Raw genomic sequence first — 18,818 nt, 5'->3', positions numbered from 1 at the left:
TTATATCTAGACAAAATTAGTTTTTGCCTTTTGAAACTAAAAGATCCACACGTTACACAAGTCATCAAGAGAGAGTGAAGTGTGACAAAATGATAGCAGAGCTTAGGTTTTCTGTTCACTCTGTCATTACTGATGTGTAACACTACCTGGGCCCATATAATGTTCTTGTTGATCATGACTGGTCTGCCATCTACAATTTGTCCAATGTAACTATTGTGGTAGATTATTGAACTTCCACAGTGAACAATTATAGAAACAACTTTATAATAATGATTCCAAGTTTTCGCGGTCATTGTCTGAAGTAGCTTGGCTTCTGGGTTTTAGCCACTTTATATCAAAGTCTAAGAAATCATTACCTAAATATCCTCACTGGTTCTCTAAACAACTTATTCAGTCCTTGAAATAAATTTAAAAAAATCATAAATTATATAAATGCAACATGAACAGATTTTATTATTCTTGATTTTCTTACTATCAAAAGAGTCTATGTTTCTAATCGCTAAAGATGTTGGCTCCTCAATATTAATAACAAAATAAAACAGGATCACAAAAAATTCTGAAATTATGTGAAATGGCTATGGCTATGAGCAAACACCATCTCTAAAGGTTAATAATTCTGTTATTGCCAACTGCTTTGCTAATTACTTTGGTAGTGTTTTTGTAACCTCCAAACCTAAAAATAATCGACCAGTTTCTATATGTACTAATTTTTCTTTTCCTCTGTCCAATATCATAGAGTGGTTCTGTGGGGTATTAAAACCCTAAAGTCAAAACTATCAACAGGTTTGATGGCATTCCAAATTTATTTTTCAAAGGTTGTTCACAACTCCTTGTTCCTCTTCTACACTATATTTTTAATAAAACATAAAAGTAATGATAGTGGCATCCACCCCTGTAAATGAAAGATTGCTAAGGTCATTCCCATACATAAAAAATGTAATAAGCTTACTGTTTCAAATTATAAGCCCATTTCACTTTTGAATGGATTTGCTAAAGTCTTTGATAATATAATATTTAAAAATCTTGAACTCAACCTTAAAAACTGTTTCTCTGAGGCTCAGCATGGTTTTAGAACTGGTAAAACCACAACCACCAATTTAATATCGTTTCTTAGCCCTATTTATTCCAAAGTAATAACACGTAGACATTAGATGTTAGTTATTTTGATTTAGCTAAGGCTTTTGGTACAGTTAAGCACCAAATTTTACTAAATAAATAAGTTAATTTATGTTTAAGTGACAAATATATTGAATGGTCCTGGAGCTATTTAAATGAAACATACCTACTTCTTTGTTTCAGTAAACAATGTTAACTCAATTTTACATTTTTTTAGTTCTGGGGTCCATCAAAGTGGTAGGTACCCTTTCTCTTATACTTTTCATTATCTTCATTGATCGTATAGTAACAGTTCTTAACTACTCTACTGGCACACTGTTTGCTGATATATAGTGGTGTGAAAAAACGCGATAATTGGACTTAAAAACGACATAAAACGAAATTCCTACTAAATGTGAAAAACAATCATTAAAACAAAAAATGTACAATGACGAATACATTCTTTAGGTGCTAAGTTTACTCGATTTAAAAAAAAAATCAATTCACAGTATGAATAAGTTGCAATTTAATTGTAATTACCGTACTTTGAGACCACGAACTAAGCATTCATCAAAACATAACTTTATACATAGTAAATTAGCTATATCGGTGAACTAGTTGTGACGTAAAATTCTATACATATATACATTCTTTTATTTTTATGAATGCACTAATTTATTCACATTTTTAACATTGATAAATGGTTAAATATCACGTTCACTGAGGTAACAACTTAAATATTATTCCGTTTTAACGTTCGCTTTGTTTTAGCAGAATCGCCAACATACGAGAACATATAACTCCATAAACGCGACTTAAAACTAATTTCTAAAAGTTAAATATTAAGTCCATTTCCAACTGATTTCGCACGAGTTAATATACGTTTAGTTTCTTAAAAACGTAACACAATTTCATTGTCATATTATTTTACCAGCACTTCTTTCATACTGGTATTTTTATTACAATTTTGGCTTGGTAACATTGGGTACGCGTAAATACTGGCAGTCCTTTGTCACCTACACACGTTACGTTGCTGCTTCAAAACAATGCCGAAATTAAAGCCTACTGCCGAGTCCCGAGCAACAGAATTTAAATGTGAGGGTTTATATGCTTCTAACAAGATTTTATTTTGCAAGTGGTGCAATTGTAGAGTTGACCACGAGAGGCGCGACACTGTTGTAAAACATGTCAACGGTAAATACCACGTTAAAGTTAGGTTAGGAAGTGCAGCTGGTTCCAGCAGCAAACGTTTAGCCACGATAGAAGAAGTGACTACTGTTGCCAAAAAAATGAGAGAAGACAGAGAAACGTTCATCATGAAAACTACACAGGCGTTTATCTCTGCAAATATACCACTTGAGAAATTGGACAACAAAGAGCTGCGAGAATGGATCAATGAAAATGTTAAAGGAGGAGGGGATATTCCTTCCGCAAATTCGCTTCGCCGATCGTACGTGCCTAAGTTAGCGGAAAAAATAGAAAGTGACCTCACGGAAGAGTTTAAAGATAAGGACATCTGTATACTTTGCAATGAAACCACTGACAAGGGAGGGAGGTGTGTCTTCAACATTTTGTTTAAAAAACTAGAGCCATCGAGTACTCAGACAACAAAACTTGTTGCTTCGATTGTTCTTGACTCTGCAAATCATGCCACTTGTTCTAAAGCGATTTTGGATACACTAAATAAATATAAAGTTGACTTTAGTTCAGTTAAGGCAGTAGTTAGTGACTCAGCACCATATATGACAAAGTGCTTTAGTAATCTTTCTGGCTTGCTAGAGCATGCTGTTCATCTTCAGTGCTGGGCCCATAAGATGCATCTAGTTGGCAACACTTTACAGGTCACATTAAAGCTTCTGAACAAGGAAACATCAAGCATAAAAAAAGCATTTTTGAACACGAGGAAAGAAAAAACCACTACTTGTCTTTTTTATCAGAGAAGTATGAAATGAATAGCGGTAAAGTGACAGTTTTTCCTGAACCTGTGCTCACATGATGGAATTCTTGGTATCGGTCTGTGGTGTACATTAGCACCCATATTGATGATATTTTGGAGTTTTTTAAGGACTCTGATAGTTACTGTGATCTAGAAAATTCTGGCATAAGCTGCCTCACTAGCAGGAGTACTGCTGAACTGACACAAATTAAAATTGAATTTGTTTCAGTTAATGGAAAACCAATTGCAGAGCTGATAACATTTCTTGAAGGCTCTACATATATGACTTAACACATCCTATACTGCAAAATGAATGACTTAGAAACAAAACTGTAGTTGTTAAGTGTAGGTCAGATTGACCAGTTTTGTCCCACTATTGTCCGTTTATTTGAGCAACTATCTACACTAAAGCAAGCTGAGGAACTCACTACACTGAAATCAGCAGCACTGAAGGCTCAGTGTAAACTGCAGGATTTGAAGAAAAGTGATCCTGCTGGAAAATTATTTTCCAGTATTGGTAATTTGTTGAACCCCAGGAACATTGTCAAACCAGTTCCAGAAAACAAACAACTTCAGCATGAAATGAATTAACATTCCATTCATCAAACATGTGGAGTTGCATACGTTTTTGGAAGGTTTTCATATTTTGAGGAAGACTGTCATTGAAGAACTTGGAAAATCAGACTGCTCAGATGTAGACATAGTGGCACTCTTATGTTCCTTGAAGACTGACTACAAAATATTTTCTTCAGAATGTTTGAAAGCTTTGTGGTTGCCTACCAACAATGTTGACAGTGAGAGGTCATTTTAACAGTATTGTCTAGTTGTGAGTGATCGAAGCCGCAAGCTTTTGCCAGCAAATGCAGAGACTCTTACTATCGTTAACTTTAACAGAGATTAAATGCGGATAGTGGTGAAACTATGTAAATTTAATTGACTAGTCATAAAGTTAAAAGTCCATTTAAAACAGTTTAAAGTGTTTCCGATAGCATGAGTGTACAGGGTTACAAATTAAAAATACGTATATTTTTATCCTTATTTTCTGCTGCAAATTCCTATAAAAACACAAAACACCGAAATTGTTGACTTTGGAAACGAAGGTGGCTAAATTATAAAACCATAATTTCACACCCCTACTGATATAAAATATACAGAAAAATTTCATCTCTCCATGATTGTCACTCACTTCAGAGAGACATCTCTTCAATTATTGAATGGTGCAAATCAACTTGCTATAATTTAATAAAGGCAAAACCACTATCATTATTTCAAGCTCTATCCTATTACTTTTGAATACAATATTGATAATCATCCTATTACAAAATCTCATTATGTAAAAGACGTAGGTATTTTACTTGATTCCAAGTATTTTTCCATCTTCATAGGGGTCGTCCATTAATCACGTGATGTTTTTTTAGCAAAATTTTTAACCCCCCCTCCTCCTAGTGATTTGTGGTGAGGTTTTAGACTACACCCCCCCCCCCCCCCCAAATAAATCACGTGTTTTTTTTTACAAAATATTTTTAAAAATTTCAGAATATTATCTTTAAATATAGGTGTAATCTAATTTAATTCTGGAAATTAAGCACAGTGATAAAAATGTCCAGACATACATTAAGGTTGCAGGTATATTCTCACTGGCATAAAAATAATAAAGGAAAGGCTTATATGTGATTTACGCATGTATTCGGCGCCAAAATCACAGTCTTACTGGCGACTGGCAAGCCGAGCCGGGTGGTTCATGTTGCGGCGGGCGGGGATATTGTTGCCTGGCTACGGCGAGTCAAGGTCACGCGTCCCTTTTCGGTTTAGTAGAAATCGGGCGAAAAAATAAATACACGTGATATCTCTCTACACCCCCCCCCCCCCCCCCTCACCCCTTGTTATATTTCGTGATTTTTCCCGACCCCCTCCCCCCCTTTCAAGCCTCACGTGATTAATGGACGATCCCATATCAAATCACTTATATCTACAGTAAAACTACGCTCGTACGGCCCCCGGTTCGTAAATACACCTCGCTCGTACGTACAGATTTTCAGAAACCGTAAAAAATGAGGCAAAAAAAATGAAAAGTGTAAGAAATACGTTAAAGTTTATTAAAATACAGTTGCAACCTGCAGCGTTTATAAAAAATGCGGGCTACATACACATTGCGTCAATAAAAAATTGAAGAAAAAAAAAGCCGCAAATTGATGGAAATTTACCGTAAATAGCGCGCCGTACACGGAGAAAGGTCATTGTTCTCACTCGATCAGCTGCTGTTACGGCGCTGCGTAGCCGCCGGGTGGCTCTCTCTGTTATCTGAGCTGCGCATGCGCAGTATAACTCACTCAACGCTCCGCCCAGACTCGTGACCTTCCATCAGCAGCCAGCCAATAGATGCGAGCTTAGCGGAAAAAATATAAGCTCCACTGCCCGTGTTCCAGTTTTGTCCAGTTCTAATACCAGTTTATTGGTATACGCACCAGTTTTCTCGCTGCCGTGACATGTTCAAGTTTATGTTCATCTTGATGTCTTGATACCAATGATTAATTATTTACAATCCCCAGAAAGAAATAGTTAGTTTAAAAATATGCATTAACTGTGTAATACTTCTTAAATTATAAAATACATATAAAACAGTTAAAAGACTCTGCTCATTTTATTTTGTGAAGATTATGTCTCATACGTACCAGTATTTCGGTATGGCCTTAAAGTGCGACGTAATATTCTGCTGTGTGTAGCGTGTGATACCCATTGCTATGCTTCTTTTACACGCCTAGGCTTAAATTAATAATGTTTAGAAATAAAAGAAACTTTATAAAATATATATTTTTTGTGATTTAAAATGTTTGCTGCAGACTTTAAACGTTATGTTTTTCACGATGTTTTTAGGCCTACTAGCTAATCTTATCTACATTTATAAAGAACCCACTGTATTTTTTTTAACTGAGCAAATATGTTACGTGTTAATTATTATTATTTTATTGATATAAAATATCAAAAATGTAAAAACCGGGCGTACGACACTGCCTTCGTAAGCTGTATATTTGGCCTAGACATAGTGTTGTGTCTTTTTTTATTTTTATGTTTGATTAGCTCAAGTGTTGTTTCTGCATGAATAGGATATCATTTCGATCGAAAATACATCAGCATAATAAACATACATGTAAAAAACCTTACTTGTTTGCCAAAGGCACAAGTCCTTCCCGAGTTTCTAGTTCTGCATTGGCCTATTGCCATGGCATTTTCATTATTGTGGATTCATTATTCTGCTGGTCACTCACCAGTTATTGCTTACCTCGTACTGAGCTCGTTTCTAACATAAATACACGGCTTATGAAGCCAGCTCCTGACATTTTATTCTTTATTTACGTCAATAACATGTGCTTTTCTTGTGTACCTTTTTCGAGGTCTGCTCATTGCCGATTGGCTGCCTGTTTACCTACTTCCTCCCTTTACTTGCTGTCCATCTTCACCTGCTGCTTCACTATCCCTTCTCTTCCTTTCGCTCTGCTGACCTGCTATTTCCTCGACCTCAGCTGTTTGTGAGGTTGTCGCACTGAACCCTGTCCTGTTATCGCTAGCAAACAACTGGGAGCCGTCTCCCCTCGGCCTTCGAAACTGTTTTCAGCTGACTGGCCGAGTCATGGTCAGGTATCTCCCTGGCCGCCTCGTTCCCTAATGCATGAATGACTAAACTATCAAGAACCATTTTAAAAAAAAAATAATAATATAAACTGGGTCTCTTATCTTATGTTATTTATTTGAAATTTTTAGAGCCGTGTCTATATACAGAAGTCAACAAGTTTTGATTATTTAAAGTTTAAGCCCTAAAATATCACCGGAAGGTGTTTTTAGCAAAAATACAAATAGGATTCAATAAATCTTCAAACTTAGTGAATAATTTTGATTTGCTTCAAAATTTTATTCAATCTCAAAAATCATTTGATTCGCAGTTGCCTAGCCGCAACTAGCTGGTGGGAATCCGGCTCGATAAACAAGCACAGTATGCAAAACGCTATATGTATTTGTCGTGGTTTTAGGGATATTTTTCTTTTGAAAATTATTTCAACTTAATTTTAAAGGCAAATCTTAAAAATTATTAACTTAGGCACTGTTTGAACTGCAAGTAAATAGAAAAGAAAATCTTTATCTAATGAATAAGTGATGCAATATTACACTAAACACCTTCAATTTAGATTTAGAAATAAAATAATTACTTTCTTAACATACTTATAACAAATTTTTAAATTATTTATTAATATAGTGTGTCCAGTAATTGTAAATATTGATTGTAGTATCAGGCATCCAGTGGTCGCATAGGCAAACTCAGGGGGTAGTTTTGGGGGTTCAAACCCTCCCCCTGAAATAAAGACAAGAAAATGGTGAACACTCATGTCATTCGAAGCTCATTGTCTGAAGTTTCGCACCGAGCGACGAGCAACATGCCATCACAGAGCAGCCCGATTGGTAAGCAAACGTAAACAAAGTTGAATTGCAGTATTTGGTTCGTGATTGGTCAGTCTCAATTCTCGAATCATGGTGATTGGTCTATGTACTAATGAGTACAATTCAGCGTTGATTATGTTTCAGTTTTGCTTAACAGAATTGGGCATTGGATAGCAGTAGTGATTGCAACACTGCGACTTAATTTGGTACAAAACTTAATAAAACTGTTAAAAAATTAAAAAAAAAAAAGTTTTTTTGATTGTTTTATGAAGTCAGATGCATTCATTTAAATATTGTTTGTATAACATGAAGAAGAAAGCTGGATTATCGCTAGATGCATAGTTTTAAATGACGGTTACAAACATTGAAAAACTGAAACTTTAGTTTCCCGCCTTAGATGAAACTGATCACGTTGAGTGCGACACGGCATGAAGTTGTGTTTGAGCCAGTAGCTCAGCGGCCTCAGCTCAGTGCATAGGTGTTTATATTGTGTAGATCAGTTATCGCTAGGTCATTAAGTGGAGTGTACACATTTTTTAACTCCTACGAGTGGCAGGTTATAAATGTTTGTCCTGGGATCGTAAATACATGTTAAACATACATATTTAACATATTAATACATATTTATATGATAGTACAGTCCAGAGCCTATCTTTGGCTCGCCTCCACTAAAAATAATTATAAATCGCGGCGCATGAAAGACTTATTCTGTTAGTTGTTAACACCCATACAGCCAAATTATATATCATTGTATTATCATGCCAGTCAACTTATTAGGAATAAGTTTGTAAAGTGCCTACTTAGGTCTGTTAGGTTAATTATTTTGACAACAGTAATAATTTTTTTTACTTCTTTTAAGTTTTATTTTATTTTATTAAGGTTGTGCTAGGTATTTGAATATTGTAATGTATACATACTTACGTGAATTGAAATAGTAATTGTGTACAAACTACAAACCTATATAAACCCAGTTTTGAAAAATGAAATTTGATGCTATTCTATTTATTTACTGAAGAAATAAATGAATTCATTGAAATAAATTCAAAGGTTGAAGCGATTTTTCTACTGAATTAAGTTTTATTCAATTTTAATGTTGTTTTTTTTTTTTTTTTGTCGCCTTTATTCATTTTTTTCTTTCCCCCATTCAGCTAGGTCAGCCAAAGGCAGCTTTGAAACTAACCTAACTAAAATATCACACATGTTTCCCAAGTACCTGGTTAACTGAATTTTTAATTTTTAGGTTTGATATTTTTTTTAATTTTTAAGGAGCTATTTGTTGTTTTTATAGGTCACATTGTAGGAAATATATGGGAAAATACGGGAAAAAAGAAAAGTTACTGATGAAAAGTCTATGGTCTTTTATATAGTATAGTAAAAATTATTTTTACAGTCTGTGGAATTTTTCTTAAAAATCTGGACTGAAACACATACACACCCCTCCTTCCCCCTGGAAAAAAATCCTGGGTATGCCTGTGGGTGGTGGTATCAAAGGATACTTCAGAAGTACTTCAGAATTCAGAATTAATTTATATACGGTAAGTTCTACCAAGTTTGAATCATATAATAAGTGCAGCAAAAGTATATTTTCTTTCAAGACAGAAGATTTTATCTTGTAAATATTAATTTATTTTGTAGTCGTATGGTTTAAGATTAAAATTACACATTTTAATGGCATATGCAATCTCCTTCTCCTCCAGAAATAGAATTAAAACCAATTGGTTCCACTGTATTGTTCATGTCAGGAAGGTCAGGGAAATTTGTTGTTTCAGGTCTGGAAAAGGAAAAGTCAGGGTATTTTGGAATTCCAAGCTTGTAGCAACCATGAGACTTTTTTCCTGTACATTAGGTCCAAAGGATTTACCTAAAAATAATTCTCAATAAATAGTTTTAAATTAACTTCATGAAATGTAAAATAGAAAGAAAGAAACTTGAATGAATTTGTGCTGCTCCTATTGCATATATTATAGTTACGTATTGTGATTAAGTATTCATTATCTTAAATATTCAAGATTGGTGTTACCTGGAAAAAAAAATGCAAACTAGTATTGTACAACACACTTTGTGTGCCTAAGTTAATATTTGTGTGTTGTATACACCAATATAGAATTTCTCATCAGTTATATAAATGTTAAAAAATTATCCTTATCCAATTTTTATAGGAGCATTGGTGGTAACCTATGATAATTTATCTGAACATTTATCACACGCATCCAGTTGGTCTTGTTTCTTTACTGATTATTTTTGTTCAGTCGTAATAATGTTTTTACTTAAAAGTTAATTTGACTATAATTTAACCCATATTTACTATTCAGATGAATTTTACAAAATTTGGATTGCCTTTAGTCTTAATTATATCTGAAGCATTGTTATATTTTTAAAAAGTTTTATTCTATAATTTAAACTTTTTAAAGTATTTAGGTATTTTGACAGTTTATCTTAAATAATTAATTACATAATTTAGCAGATGGCTATAAATGGAATAATTTGAGGTCATTGATATTCATTATTTAATAGTTACAGTTTAGGTCTGAATAATCTTTGTATAGTAGAAATTTACGTATTGATAGTATCTTAGGTCAACATTTTATATAACTCGCAGCATAAAAGTTATTTTAAATCACCGGTGTTGGGTTTGAAACATCAATATTCCCACTCATAATGAAGAGAATCCATTTAAATCAGGAACGTAAAAATAAATTGTGTTAGGGAAAAGTAGGCTTGTTACTTTTAACACTGGCTCTATGCTTTTCCTCTCCGTATGCTTCCTAGTCATATTGATGTTTCATTACAGTAATCCATAAGCTATGGTGCCTTGTGGCACCTCTCGCGCGAGATTGCAGTGTGACGCGTGGCAGGTGGAGCAGTTCTGCCTCACGTCGCCGTCGGACGACCAGTCGTGGGAGATGATGGAGGAGATGATCGGCAACGCGGAGGAGTTCTGCCGGGAGCTGGGCATCCCGTACCGCGTGGTGAACATCGTGTCGGGCGCGCTCAACCACGCCGCTGCCAAGAAGCTGGACTTGGAGGCTTGGTTTCCCGGCTCTGGCAAGTCTCCACTCTCGTGGCTAGCTCCCTATTATCCGCGCATGCTACCAAAAAATACAGCACATATGTATTACAAGTGAGCAAATTGTGTGCAGTATACCGTAAAACGCCACAGGCCTTCTCGGAACTCACAATGTAGGCTGGCATGCGTAATTATTTAGTAAAATACTAAAATTTAGCATTATTTAAAAATTTTTACTGTTAATTGTAACTTTTACTGTCCATAAATTTTTAGATTTTTAAGTTGAAATTAATGTTTTCTTTCTTGTTTCCCATTTTCGGCTCTTTTGCGGATTATTCGCGATTTTCACTATCCGCGGTGGCCCTGCCACTTAATTTCGCGGATCATCGGGAGTGTACTGTATTCCACAGATGAATAGTCATTAAGAAATCCTTGAAATTTGACCCTTGTGTACACAAACTTGCATACGGCAGTGAGCATAATGCATTACATATCTCTCTCTCTCTCTCTCTCTCTCTCTCTCTCTCTCTCTCTCTCTCTCTCTCTCTCTCTCTCTCTCTCTCTCTCTCTCTCTCTCTCTCTCTCTCTCTCTCTCTCTCTCTCTCTCTCTCTCTCTCATCTCCCCCCCCCCCCCCCCTCCCTCTGAGATGTGCACGACTAGAACATCACAGTGTGCGGCCAGCTAGAACCAGATGCACTGCAGCACATCAGACTTGGCAGGGTCTGTTGCCAGTGTAGACTTCCGTCTGAATGCAACTAAACTTACTCAGATTATGTTAGTACTATTTATGTTGTTGGACAAAAAATGATTTTTATATATTCAGTAGGGCTGTGCAGTTCTGGTTTTTATTGGTCAGTTCGGTTTTGCTTCAAGAACTTTGGTTCTTGGTTCCGGTTTTGGTTCTTAAATAGCAAAAAAAAAAAAAAAAAAAAAAAAACTTAAGTGCTACACTAAATAAATATGAAGGAGGTTAACTGGGTTATTATTTGTTTATTAAAAACAGTTAAAGAAACCTAGAAAAGAGTCATACACTTTTTGCATTAGCCTAATTTTATTAAGTATTTTAAAACTAATCTCAAACCTTGAAATAGGTAAGCCAAACTTTGCTGGCATCAAAATCCTGACTGCGAAGTTACATTCTAGTTTTCTGGTTCAGCACTATGGGCATTCATTTATACATATATTTTTGTAACAAATCAATTGTTATTTGTTCTTTACAGGCTCTAGTTTTAACTTACGCCCGCTTCTCGAAGTAACGCTCTAATTCGTTCCAGGAAAACAGTGTGCTAATCAAAACAGAGTTAATCAAATACAGTTTTCCCATAAGAGAGTATTTTAATCAAAATAATTTGTTTTGCAATCAGGTAAGTGTGTCTGCTGACAACTATTTTAATCAAGTCATGTGGAATGGCAAACTATAAACGTTGGCTGTACACACAGGCATCATTGGAAATAAATATGTAATGAAGGAAGCAAATAGCTATTAAGGAAATAGCAAAATATTATTTGTTGATTCATCATTTTATTAATTTTTTGCATTCTTTTTAATGCTACATAAGTGCTATTGCCATTATGCGTGCATGGAAATTAAAATTCACGTAAAAGAAAATAGTGCTACTTTGAATATATGACTGCACTACTACAAATCATGCGTTAATTTATTGGCATTGTTACTTCAAAACCACACTAATTGAACAGCATTCATTACTCAGAGGGGCGAGAATAGTGTGTTGTAAAATGCAGAATGATTTGCTTGCATAGTTTATTTATACACCCATCCCTCAAGTCCACTGTTTCACAGATTCAGTTTGATGTATAAACGTAGTGAAAAACCTTATCATTTTTGTGTTTCAATTTGTCTGGGCGCCTTTTGTGTTCGGAAGTTTTTTTTGTTGTGTTTGACTGGTTTGGCAAATAATACGATGCCAAAATGTATGCTGCAAAGAATAAATGGTATTCGCGAAGTCTTTGTGCCAAATATTTTTAAGGAATTTCCGTACATGTTAAAATCTGACGAAGGAAGACACTTTTCTTTCCACTGTGTGTAGATGTGACTTGAACATTGCATGTGGTGGAAAACAGATTTATCAACTCACGTGAAGTCAGTCAAACATTGTAATAATGTGGAAAAATAGATGATAACATAAAAATCTGTATATAGGCGCAATCATTGCAGAAATCACAGAAATGACCAGAGAAGCAATAGTGATAAGTTTGCAAACTGGGCCTTATTTCTTAACTACTGATGACTCAGATGCTAAGACTTATCTCATGTTTGTTTTTTTTATTTCAATCAAAAAGCACACATTTTTCTCTCTTCTGTACACTCATCAGATCTGGGAAGGTGATTCAACAAGGCAAAATATTGGTAAGTTAGTTCTCAGCTAAATGGAGCATATGAATGTACCTGTCACCACATGATATCATTTTCTGCAGACATTGCACTAGTAATGATGGGTAATTAAAATGGAGCTATAGCAGTTTTGAAATAAAAAGGTGAAAATGTATTAGGTATAAGATATGTCTGTTTTAAGCACTTAGGTAGGTAACAATATGCGTTGATGATCACGTTTCTTAGTTGAAATGATTATAATTAAAAATATTAAGATTTATAAAGCTTGAAATGAAACCTAAAAATTTATAATAATAAACCTCTGACATTACAAAAAGAACCTATAAATAAAAACTATTTACTAATTTTAAAATAATTTTTGATCCTTAAAGGTGTCTAGGACCGCTAAGTAAACAAAATGAGGAGTTAAAATTTAATCCATTGAAATGTTACATTTTTTTGGGCTTAGCGTGCGTTTGTCAGAGGACGCAATTTTATTTTTTTTAGATATGAAGGAGGGGTTAGTGTAAAGTTAAATCCAAGTTTGTGGGGTTGCAACTTTTGTCCCACGGCCGCCATCTTGGAAAAGCGGTTCAAATGGTTTTGACGGTTTATCTGCCAAACTATAGATCTCACAAAAAACATTATCTAACATTTTTTGTTGGAAATAAAATTATCTACAACTTTTGTCCAGTAACTTTTAGTCGTAGAACCATAAATAAAAAGGTTATAAGCAAAAATCCATAAAAAATTGAGGGAAAAAAAATATATTTGTCGATATAACTTTTTTCTAATCATTTTACAAAAAAATTATATCAGACCATTTTTAAAGATGGTGTTTTGAGGAACAATTTTTATTATAAACATTTTTTAATTTGATTATTAGTTAAGGTTTTACAGCTCTGCAAAATGAATACTATTCTCAGTATTCATAACTATACATAAATATTAATATTAATTATTTGCCATAATTTTTAATCTTGTTATTTGTTTTATGAACATCTTTTTAATTATTGATAATGCAATATTGTTATTAATTAATTATTGATTTGACACTCCATCACAAAACTTTGGAATTATTGATTTTTAAAATAATTTCAAATCATTGAGAGTGGTATTACCGAGAATAATGCGCAGGTAGAAAATACCCAAGTGACCGTTTGGAATTAAAGGACATCTGCCTGCTATTATTATATTTTGTTGAAGTTGTCCTTCGACTTTCATCTTTTAGTTGTCTACATATTTCGCTACGTGCAGACATATTTTATTGTGTTTTCAATTGTGAAAGACTTTTTTAATTGTGAAAACTATTTTTTTTTTTTTGGACACGATTTTAAGTGAAGTGAACACAGTTTTGAGTTCAGTGAGAAACATCTAGTTAGCAAGTGGAATGGCATTGTTCCTCAACAAGAGAAATGACCCTGCTTTGCTTTATATGGTGGTAATAAAGATGATAATTCTCTTGACAGCCTAAGATATAAACAATTCGCCAAATCAGTGACAAAGAGTACATTTAATTTATCTTCACTTCCTCTAACTCAAGATACAGCTCGCTTTCACATTCCGAGTCTACCATCAGCTCGTCATGGCTTGGTAATTATAACGATCCTGAAGACTGGGGCTGGAACAAATGTGGAAAAATATTGATGTCAGTGCAGAGCTCTAAACCTCCAGCACCCCCTGAGCTTCTAAAATTAATTTTCTGCAGATACAAAGGAAACTGTGGAGCGATGTGTGGATATCGAAAAGCAGGCCTGAAATGCTCTTCAGTGTGCTTCCATTGTTCTGGGGAGACTTGCAGCAACATAATGGAGATCTCGAAATTAATTGAAGAATATTATTTTGAAGATGAACCGCTGACATTGACGCCACTTCCTTCTCCGGTTCTCCCTCAAGCATTTAATATAGAAAAAGCCAACCAGATGCTGAGCCGCAGCCTGGTCCATCAAAAAACCGAGGACAGAGTAGTTGTGATTTATGCCTACTGGGGATACCACGTAAAAAAAAAACGTACCTCCAGACTCTACCTCATAGGTGGTGGTGAAGAGTCAATAATTAATTAATAACAATATTGCATTATTAATAGTTAAAAAGATTATCATAAAACAAATAACAAGATTAAAAATTATGGCAAATCATTAATATTAATATTTATGTATAGTTATGAATACTGAAGAATAGAATTCGTTTCGCAGCACTGTAAAACCTTAACTAATAATCAAATTTAAAAATGTTTATAATAAAAATAGTTCCTTAAAACACCATCTTTAAAAATGGTCTGATATCATTTTTTTGTAAAATGATTATAAAAAAAATCTCGACAAATAGATTTTTTCCCTCAAATTTTTATGGATTTTCTCTTATAACTTTTTTTTTTATGGTTCTACGACTAAACGTTACTGGACAAAAGTTGTAGATAATTTTATTTGCAACAAAAAATGTTAGATAATGTTTTTTGTGAGACCTATAGTTTGGCAGATAAACCATAAAAACCATTAAACCTTTTTTCCAAGATGGCGGCCGTGGGACAAAGGTTGTAACCCCACAAACTTGGATTTAACTTTACACTAACCCCCCCTTCATATCTAAAAAAATTAAATTGCATCCTCTGACAAACGCAACCCCAAATGTAACTTTTCAATGGACTAGCTAACTTCAAAATAAATAGGTAAGTATGTAACAAAACAATAATACAAAATCGTTAAGTAGGTGTCAATCCAGAAAGCTTAGCCGAAGTCTGTAATCAATAAAGTAGTTAATTTACTCCAAAAAATTGTCGTGTATATTTAACTAACATTATAAAAGATTGTAATAGATATATGTATTACAGTTTTTTCCTACATACCAAAATACGTACTTAGTTTAGTATTAATAGTACACTTCAGTAGTGAAGCGAGCCAAGATGGCCCAGTCGTACTATAAAATGCAATGGGCGCGGTGCGGGGGATGTGTCACCGAATTAGCAACCCGAGCGTGAGGGAAGCTGTGCCTATTATGAGAATTTTTTGGAGTAAATTTAATGTTTTATTAAAGACTTGGGCTTTTTGGATTAGCATCTGATTAACAATTTAGTATTGATATTTTGTTACTAACCTAGGTATCGCTGTATTTGTGTTCTCGTGGTGGTCCCAGATACCTTGAAGGAACCAAAATCATTTAAATATTAATAAAAATATTTTTTATTTTTGGAACTTAGTAGAGTTTGTTTAGTTGTGTTGGGAGTTTTTTAATTTTAAAATTTTTGGTTTTATTTTAAAATATTCCCAACATACCTTTTGAGAACATAATATAATTTAAAGTAAGTAACTCAGACTAACACTTATTAACATCAAAATCTTTGAGATTGAAAGACAAACTTATCCACCTGTAGTAAAGGAAAACTTAGAAAGGGTAAAAAAATAGTTTTATAGGAAACATGTTAGTTAGGTGGTTACACTGTGTTCAGGTGCCTTCAGGGAGCTGGTGTCTTGCAGCAACTGCCTGGACTACCAGTCAAGGCGTCTGCTGGTGAGGTTCGGCCAGACCAAGAAGATGAACGCGCAGGTGAACTGTTCTCTCAGCGCTGCAACACTGTCCTTGATCTGTCGTGCTAGAAGCATTCCCCATTCAGAGCAGCTGTCAACTGGCTATAGTGCGAGTTCTGCTTTTATGGATGCTTTTACCTTTCCACCAACAAGGAGGGATTGCATCAGGGTAGCAGCAGCGCTTTTATGGATGCTTTCAGCTTTTCACCGACGAGGGATTGCGGCAGGGTGGCATCGGACTAGTAGGGCTCTGCGAAGAACGCTTCTGAATTGAATGTCAATAGAATATTTGTGATTTTAAAATATTTCATTATTTAAATTTAAAGTTAAGTTCTGTATTCCAATATTTACAATTAAGTTTTAGATTTTTCATCCAATTTATAATATTATATAAAACATAACTCTAATGTTTTTCATCAATCATTACTTTTTATTTATATTTTTTTAGAAAATTTTGAGATCTGGTCAGGGATCTTATTAAATTAGTATATTAATTAAATCAACAGTAACATTTATTGCCAAGTGGAAAATGATGTAACATTAAGTTATTCAAGCTCCACCTACACTCGATTCAGCTGCAACAGCACAGGAAAACATTACTTCGCACACCTAAAACAAGACTGCCACATCTCAAAAAATACAGTTTTGAGATAATCACATTTGAAAATTTTAATTTGCTCCATTATGTACATTTTTGTATGTAATTGCTCAATATTTTTGCCAGGTATATAATATTGCAATGGCTATAAGTACAATAAAAATGGTTTGTGGTGCATTATTGAGAGGATTTATTTTATTGTTGTGGCAGTTAAAGGTATAACAATGCAAGTGCTAAACTACCACATTTGTGATTATGGCACTATTACATTAACATTTTCAAAGTAAGTGTGCCACAATTATAAATATGGCTTTATTGCATTAACACTACATGTCAAGTTTTAATGAAAAGGCGCCAAAATTCAACATATGGCTGTATTGTTTTGGCACTATTGAGGGCGGAGAAGTGCAACAATTTAAAATACGCCATACGGCCATACTGCTGTAGTGTAACATTAAATTTAGTTCTAACTTCTAAACAATTAAAAATATTGATGTATTGTCTTTGTATTTTTCAAGATTGAAAAAGCAATTTCCAATTAACATAATGGAAGTATTACTGCAACAATAAGAACCAGTAATTGGAACTAACAACAGCAACAAATCAAATGAACGAGACAAAAAACATTAACACCAGACAAATTAAAACTACATCATGAATTATGGAAACAAATTAACAATATTAATGCATATCAAATGTTTTGAAGTATGGAGTCCAACTTTCACTGGTACACAACCAAATTAATCAGTTTATGCTATTAAAGAAAAATAAAAGTACAAAATAACATTTGAAGAATAAGTTTAAAAAAATTAGAAAACTCATCAGTAACAATTTACTGACATCACAAAGCATATTATAGTCACAAGCAAATACATAAAACATTCTCATATTGTATAATAGTTCAAAGTTTAACAAGATTCTGAGAATCATAAGGCACAGTAGCATTCTTCCTGGTTTTCAGATGTTCGTAAAACATGTGATAACTCTTTGGAATGAGGTTTGATTTGCACAGTTGCACCGGGTCCTTTTTTTTTTAGCTTCAAGTATTCCAGGACTTTCTGAGAAAGCTTTTTCCAATGTGAGTGTTGATCTTTGCTTGTTCTTGCTCCTTGTTTTTGATGACAGGTTTATTTCCAAGAAATGCTCTTGTTCAAAGGAAGTTTTGTACTGTAGCAAATTGGGTAAGTGTTAAGTCACTTTAATTATTTTAATGTCATGCCACAAAACTTTGCACCCACAGTGTTTACTGTGAAGTTGTCTCCCATATTTTGGGCAAGCTTCTTCACATCCATGAAATCCTCTGATACAAGCTCATTAACCACAAAAGATTTTCCATTCTTTTTGGCATTCTGAATTACTGTAACCCATTGTTGCGGACAGTAAATAGAACCACCCTTCAAAATTCTTTTTTTTTTTTTTTGTTTTTCTATAAGAGAATGCATGGCATCGCCTTCATTCTGTGTATGACCTACAATTAAGACTTTATGAGTAATAGAAGGAATATCCAGGTTAGAAACTGCATAAAGATACAGGCAAGCCATGTACTTATTCTTCTGTTGTCCACTACAATTATCATAGTAGAAAATGGTTTCTTTTCTAATGCAATTAGATTTTAAAAACAAGTAAACACACGTACCAATTTCGTTAGGTCCTCTGTAGGCTTGATCTTCATTCCTCTAATAGCAATGTCCTTCAGAAGTACCCATATTATAAATTGTTAAATTATATGTCGCAAATTTGCGACTATAGTAAAAGTTGGAAACCTGTGCTGAAGGTGTAGTCAAGACAGCCTGTAGGTCATAGGTGGCAACACAAGTTGAATCTTTTGTTATTCTTAGCAATGTCTTTATTATGCTGCTTTTCTTGCCTGGAAAGTTCAGTTTCACGTTTATGA

At 34.1% G+C, this 18,818-nt stretch overlaps 1 protein-coding gene across 2 annotated transcripts in view; it reads left to right on the top strand.

Moving 5' to 3' along the window:
* Positions 1–18,818, top strand: part of LOC134533286 (serine--tRNA ligase, cytoplasmic) — a 109,749-nt gene that overhangs the window by 79,989 nt on the left and 10,942 nt on the right. For both annotated transcript variants that reach the window (XM_063370742.1, XM_063370741.1), the window contains exons 7-8: positions 10,318–10,507; positions 16,248–16,345. In XM_063370742.1, the coding sequence (XP_063226812.1) occupies positions 10,318–10,507; positions 16,248–16,345 (288 nt within the window). The remainder of the gene's footprint in view (positions 1–10,317; positions 10,508–16,247; positions 16,346–18,818) is intronic.

This window comes from Bacillus rossius, chromosome 6 (genome assembly GCF_032445375.1).
Source record: "Bacillus rossius redtenbacheri isolate Brsri chromosome 6, Brsri_v3, whole genome shotgun sequence".
NCBI classification, from domain to species: Eukaryota; Metazoa; Arthropoda; class Insecta; order Phasmatodea; family Bacillidae; genus Bacillus; species Bacillus rossius.
This window is presented reverse-complemented; position numbering and strand designations above follow the sequence as displayed.